Source organism: Pinus tabuliformis, chromosome Q (genome assembly GCF_031772625.1).
Source record: "Pinus tabuliformis cultivar Carrire ecotype Pingquan chromosome Q, CPIR1, whole genome shotgun sequence".
Classification (NCBI taxonomy): domain Eukaryota; kingdom Viridiplantae; phylum Streptophyta; class Pinopsida; order Pinales; family Pinaceae; genus Pinus; species Pinus tabuliformis.
The window spans coordinates 1,283,697,536-1,283,704,706 of NC_142296.1; the positions used below are offsets into that span (position 1 = coordinate 1,283,697,536).

Here is a 7,171-nt window from a genome sequence, read left to right on the forward strand (position 1 = left end):
ATCACTAAATACCATTATAGCATTCGCTTATAATAACATAATAAGATTTAATCGCAAATCCCGCTATCCCAAAAAGAGAAAAGGAACCACTTTTTATCAAAGGAGATGGCGGGGTATTTCTTTTATCCAGATTTCATACTGTAATCTCCGTCTTAAAATTTCCTATTAGGATTCGCCGCGGTATCCGTCTTAAATTCTTAATGTTATTCGCTGTAGTCTGTCTTAAATTCTATTGTTATTCTCTTTGGTCTCACTCTAAAATTCCTATTTGCTATTCACTGTGGTCTCACTCAAAATTCCTGTTGCTACTCCTCGCCACTTGGAAGTTTCATCCCCAAAACCTAAACGATAGAGGCATTTCCATGCAGACTTGAACCACCACCAACATTTTAGTTCGAACCAATTACCACTTCAAGGCAAATTCCCCTATCAAAAGAAACGCAACTTAAACATTTCTAAGGCACATTCATCAATCAGATTAAAAAAAAGCAATTAAACATTTCTGGTTTAAAATTTGTTCGTTCAAAATGATAGATCAAAATAAACGCAATTTGAAGATTCCTATTCAATATCTAATGTAAAAATTGTTCAAACTGTTTCCGAAACTGTTGAGCAAACGGCAGAGTCACGTACTATCTCTATGCAATTGACGTTTTATAGATATGACGAACATGGATTATTTTCAAGTATAATTCCCCCACTTCGCTGTTTACGAGCATGACATCCGTTAAACATCCTGGATGATGAAAGTCTTCTGACTCTAATTCTAACATTTTGAAATAGAAATACTCAGTCGACTGCCTGTTGGGTCAATTGGTTAGATGGCGGTGCTTTCCGTTGGGAAACGTGGTTTTGGATCGTGGACATTTCTCACTATCTACCGATCACTTTGGTTGTTTGGACTCCCATGGAGTCCTTCAAGTATGTAACCTTGCCCTTCAAAGTACCTGACGCCTATGATAAATGTGCACCAGAGAATGTCCAAAGCCAAATATAGCAGCATAACCCATACAAGTGGGCAGGATTTGTTGTTGATTTTTTTAAGTTATTGTCGTAACGACCTAAAATTTGAAATCCCAGGGCACAAGATTGTCAGATTAAAAGAGACAACTGACGTCCAAGCAGCCCTTCCCTAGACTCATGATTTCCTCCTACCACGTAGCCCAGCAAGTCCAACCAAAATACTGCAACTGATTGTTCATTGTGATAACCATTGAAATAACAAATCATACTACCCTGAATACACATTTGACTGAATATATACACGAAACAGAAGATTATTTACTAGTCATTAAAGATTAAACGAAAAGTTTAATGGAGAGAACATTTCAATATGGTAAACTACAAAACTACATACCAACGATAGAAATGATTATTACAACACAAGGTAATGACAAAGATAGTTTAATAAGAGGACACATCAACCCCATAAATACAGACAACATAACAGAAAGGGCACTGTTACAAAATTAAAGTTGAAACAAACAAGTAATTGCTCATTCACAAAATAGTGAGCTCCGACCACCACTGAAATACACAACTCTTCATTCAGTGAGTCTTCACTGCAACCCTCAAAGTCCTAAATTTAATTTGCTGAGGAAGCAAATTCCACCTAGAAAGAATATCTGAATCAGAAAGGTTCCAAACCCGATAGCTGAAAACTCCAGCAACAGACTTTGAAAGAATTGACAGAAAGGATTACTGTAATTTAAGTTGTACAAAATCGACAGAAGACATCAATAAATAAGATATCACCTAACTAAGGGGCATTTCGCTGGAACATTTAAAGGAAGTCCAAAATTCATTGGCCATTGGTTCAACAGCATCAGTGTTTTACATGGTAGATCTTCATCGATGACTTAAAAGTAAAGATGTGGAGGTTGGAAAATGAACTAAGATTGACAACGATCATGGAACAATAAATAATGTAACAGATTGCAAGTGCCTCCAAAGAAAAACACACTTGAAGACTGCAATCACCATCTTTCTCTCGAATTCAACCTGCAAGATACCAGAGTATCCAATATAGAGTCAGAATAAACTAAAATTTGCCTGCCAGATCCCAAATTGACACGAGACAATTGCACATTTAACCATAGTGATCAGTAATCAAAGGTACTATTGTATGCACTTAATAAAGTTGACAAACCTGTTTCTTTGTTGAAAACTCCTCTCCCGGTCAACATGTACCCCTCTCTGGCCTTCATTGGAGCTCATCCATACATCTGCTGCCATAACTTCCCCACCTCGTGACCTAGGCCTTTCCAATGAATCATGGCTCCTTCCACCATCTGAGAGCCCTGACCGAGAACCAGGTCTTTCTGAATATTCAAAAGGTCTTCCCGCTGCAGATCCAGGTCTACTATCCCCACCTCTTTTCCCAAAACGAATCTTATCATCCAAATCTCTGGTCAACCGTTCCAACTGTTTTTCTTTCAACATAAGCTCTTTCATAGTGGGTTGCATTTTGTCCATGCCTAGCTCCTCTAAAGCCAATCCATTCATTTGAGCTTCATCCTCTGCAGATTTTTTCACAAGTTCCTTAAGAAAATTCACTTCCTCCTTCAACTTCCGCTCCTCCTCTGTCTCAGGTCTGGATAAGGGTATTAGTTAGAATAGCACATAGCAACAACTAAAGGATGCAATAAATGAGAGAGAGAAAGGAGGGATATAGGTTTCCACCCATATTTTGAAATACCATAGCGTACATACGCACAGAATTTTAAAAAATGATAAGCAAGATAAGAAAAACCCAAATAAGAATGATCATCTTGAAAACACATGATTTAATGCTTAAGATGAAAATTAACAAACCTGCTGAGAAAAAATAAACCCAGCTGGACAAAGCACGTACCAATGATTTTCATGCACAAGTGGAAGAACGAATGGATGTGTACAAAGGAAAACATGATGAACACCATAAATCACCAAGTAATGAGATTTTTCAATTTATGGGTACTACCTTAAGGATCCGAATAATGATTCTGGAAGTGAGCTGAGACTGAAAGCTTATTGGGGGGTGTGGTAAATAAACTAAGGCCAATAGAAACGATTATATTTGAAGCTTAGTATTTTGATCCTGACGTATAAAATGAGAAATCCAAGTTGATCTACGACTTGAGTTTCTTCCACAATCCAATGTAAGATTAGTTTAAAGTTTATGGAAGTAGGCAGAGTGGATAACGAATATGAATATCATACGACTAGTTTATGCAATAATGAATATGCCATAACGGGGCATTTAATTGATCAAGTGATCAAGCAAGTGCACAAGTAAAATAATTTCTCTCACTGCTCTGGTAGCCAAACTATCAAATCAATTTTGGAATGACAAAATTCCGAACAACCTACCCCCCTAATTGTAAAATACCAAAGGAAATCACTTTAATGTTCTTCACAGCTCCTTCACAACAATCAAATAAATGCATAAACAATCCAGCTCCACTATACAAAAGATAAAGTGCTCCGACCAAATTCCATTCTAATGATCATAATACGTAATTGGCACGCCATTTATCCCAATTCATATATAGAATATAACCTAGATGTACTACTCTAATATATGCTTCATGTACTAATCTGCCTATTGTATTCCCTTACCATATATATTTTTCTAAAACTCGCATTTTATGCTGTTCTCGGAACTAAAGTTCACCAAATTACAGTTGAGAGTGCTTCATTGATGAGCAGTATATAAAACTAGTTGTCTGCAGCATTCAAGGGTGCTGGGGGAAGGCAGGAATTGGAGTGGTACAAAAATCATATTCAACATAAAGAACAAACGAATTCAAGAATTCTATTCAACCCTGTTTGGGGGAAAGCCGGAATTGGATTGGTACAAAAATCAAATTCAACAGAAAGAACAAACGAATTCAAGAATTCTATTCAAACCTGTTTACTCCGCGATGCTCCAGCTCAAAATCCATTTTGCGCCAATCCTTTCCCTTCTGTTCCAGCAAAACTTCGCGTGGTTTCGCATCTCCAAAGGGATTAACCTTAGGACGAGCCTGAGGGGGTGCAGCATCAGTGAGAGGACTTTGCGGGCGGCTCGAGTGGGAGCTGGTGGGACGACTGGAGGTTCTGCTCTCAATCTCCGAGTCCACTTTCTTCCAATCGTCACCCCTTTTAGCCAAAACCTCCTCCCGGGGCCGAGCATTTCCGAACGGATTTGACTTCGGTTTCGTCTTTGGCGCATCGACCTCTGGAGCGTCTGATAAAGATGATGCCGGCAGTGGATCATTCCTTGGTCGACTGGGCGGATGCAATACAAGCCGAGGCCTTCCCCTGTCGCTGTCCTTGTCCCTGTCTGAAAAACCAAAGCTCTCCCCTCTCCTACCACCCCATCGCTCGGTGTTCATGGACCCGAACGATCCAGATCTGTGATCGCCCAAATCGGGCTTCTTCCCAATGGCCCAATTGTCGACCTCATCTGCTCTGGAACCCTGCCCACCCGCATCGTATCTGGAAGCCTGTCCACCAGCATCATACCTCTCCCTGTTACTTCTGTTAAAGGAATTCACTGGAGGCGGGGGAGCGACTTTCTTCCCGGATGCCCAATTGTCCACCTCATCGGCTCTCGAAGGCTCAAAATCAGTAACCCTAGTCTGTGGTTTCCGGTCATCTTCAAACCCTCCACCAAAAGATCTCCGGTTGGAGCCCCATTGCCCATCACCCTCATCTCTAAGACCCCCGCCGCCTCCTCCCCCTGCTCTCTTGCCGTAGTCCCGGAATCCGCCGCCAAGCCGCCCAGAACCGCCGTAATCCGCCTCATCAGCCGAGCGCTCACGGGGACCAGTGGGCAGCATCAACATCTCCTCCGCCGTCAAGCCCTTGGATCCCGAAGCCGCAGCCGCCCCGCCACCACGGGTTCGCCCTCCCGGCCCGACATACACACCTGTGGCGAATTCCGAAAACGATAAAGTCTGTCCCTTGTTCTTTTTCTTCGGCTTCCCGACCGCCACCGCCTCTCGGAGGCTCGGGAAACTCTCGGCTCCGCCACCTGCAGCCACTGTCGAGCTGCCACTCTCCGCAGTTTCCTTGGCTTTGGCCTCTGCCTCCGCATCCGCTTGTTCTGCCTCAGCTGCCCATGCGCCCGGCCCCCACGGCTTCGCCATCAGGTCGCACGATCGAAACTCACACAGTTGAATAAAAGAGAACCAACAGACTAAGCGCTCCGCTCCTCACCGGAGCGAAAGCACGAGATATCGAATGAGTTCTGCTCTTACTTTAACCAAATATACTCTCCGCGCAGATGATGATAAAACTGGACTTTAATTTATTGCGAGATCCGGCAATGAGGGGCCGTGGAATTCTCCGTTAGTTGCCGTTAGCCTATATCGTCACAGTTCGCGTTCTCGCGATCGTGATCGTAATTGTTGGCACAGATCTTTGTGCTGAGAGAAATATCCTTTTGATTGATTGATATTTTAGTACTCAAGGTCCTATTTAAATAGACATATATATATATATATATTTGAAAGTGTTCTTTTATTGATTTTAAGTAGGTGGGTATTAAGTTAAATTTAGATTTTTTTTAATTGATTTTAAGTACGTCGGTATAAAGTTAAATTTAGATTTTTTTAAATTAAATTTTTTAATAGGTTAATTTTTCATTTAAATTTATATTTTTTTTTTTTTTTTTTTTTCAAAAGGTGGAAAAACCTATCAAACTCAGTTTGTCAAACCAACAGTGAGGACAGCCATCTCTGGCTGCTATCCGCGAATGTCAGTTGACACATCACTGTTATCAAGGAAAACCACGCCACCTGAAATAACCCGCTGGTGGTCCGTAAGGGAGCAGGCTTTCACTCCTGCCAGATGCCTCTGGGTCTTGGGCCGTTAACCTGTTTCCTTACGTCCGAGGAAGACGAGCTCTTAGCCAAGCAGAAGCAGTTAAATTTATATTACGAAATTTAATTTTTTTTAATAGAAATACAATTATAATTTTTGTAAATGGGAATAATTTTTTTTAATATTGATAGGTTTTTTTTGTAACTTAGAGGAACTTATACGTAATTACTAGTAAATTTCAAGATCTTATTATGTCTTTTTTTTTAAGGCAAGTCATAACAGGGAGATTTGAATCCGGGTCTTTGGAGTTTCAATAATTTCACATTTTTCGATTAATCAATTGAGCTATCCCGGAACTTTAATATAAATAGGTTTAATTTTAAAATAAATTTATATTTATTTAATTTCTTAAATATTATTTCGTATATTTATTTTTTATATTGAAATTGTTTCGGATTAATCAATTGAGTTGCCCCAGAACTTTAATATTGATAGGTTTAATTTTAAAATGAATTTATATTTATTTAATTTCTTAAATATTATTTCATATATTTATTTTTTATATTTTTTAATATAATGTTATGTGACAATATTTACTCTATATATACTAGATTGTAAAGATATTTATATTAATCAAAAATTTACATAAATAAGAAGGTTATAATGTTAAAATAGTATGTTTTATTTTTGGTAATATTGTTATCCATAGGATCTTATGTTTGTATTAGTCTTTTTTTAGCACTGATTAATATACTCATATTGTTAATTAAGAATTTGGAATAAATGAAAAGATGATAGTTGGGCGTGTTTTAGAAGTGAGTTAATAATTGGATAGTGTGTTAATTTTTTTCATTCATTCTTTTTTAATTTGATAAATGGATATTCTTAAAATGGGCTGAAAACTCTTAAAACCTTTAAGACAAAGTTTCGTGGTCAAATTATTCATCAATCAAGTGTTACTAAAACTCTTTCAAATCTGGCAAAACATATCATAGCTCGGTTTTCCACCAACAATGAGGATAGTAATCACTCACTACTATTTGCAAATGCAAGTTAACTCATCACCATTATTTAAGGAAAAACACACTCCCTGAAATAACTCATTAGTGATCCATAAAAGAAGGGATGTAATACCCCACTCATGACCCATTAATTTAAGCTTGTTTATATTGTAATTATGTTTTTCATTTACCGTGTGTTGCTTGATACCATGAAGTACTTGCCATGGTAAGTTTGAACACTGAGAAACATGATCATTTTAATGTTAATGAAATGTTCTGAGGTCCACTGATGGGGAGGACATCAATGGGGCTATGAGTCCGCCAAAGGAAAGGGTAAAGGGGTCTAATGTAGGGAATGACCTATGCCTTATGATGATTCA

At 38.8% G+C, this 7,171-nt stretch overlaps 1 protein-coding gene across 1 annotated transcript; it reads right to left on the bottom strand.

Moving 5' to 3' along the window:
• Positions 1-1,845: 1,845 nt before the first annotated feature.
• LOC149224531 (eukaryotic translation initiation factor 4B1-like) lies at positions 1,846-5,265 on the bottom strand. Its single transcript, XM_089386138.1, has 3 exons — positions 3,892-5,265; positions 2,150-2,593; positions 1,846-2,001 (listed from the first exon to the last, which is right to left on the bottom strand). The coding sequence occupies exons 1-3, from the start codon at positions 5,112-5,114 to the stop codon at positions 1,977-1,979; spliced, it is 1,692 nt and encodes a 563-aa protein (XP_089242264.1). The 5' UTR covers positions 5,115-5,265; the 3' UTR covers positions 1,846-1,976.
• Between the last annotated feature and the right edge of the window lie 1,906 nt (positions 5,266-7,171).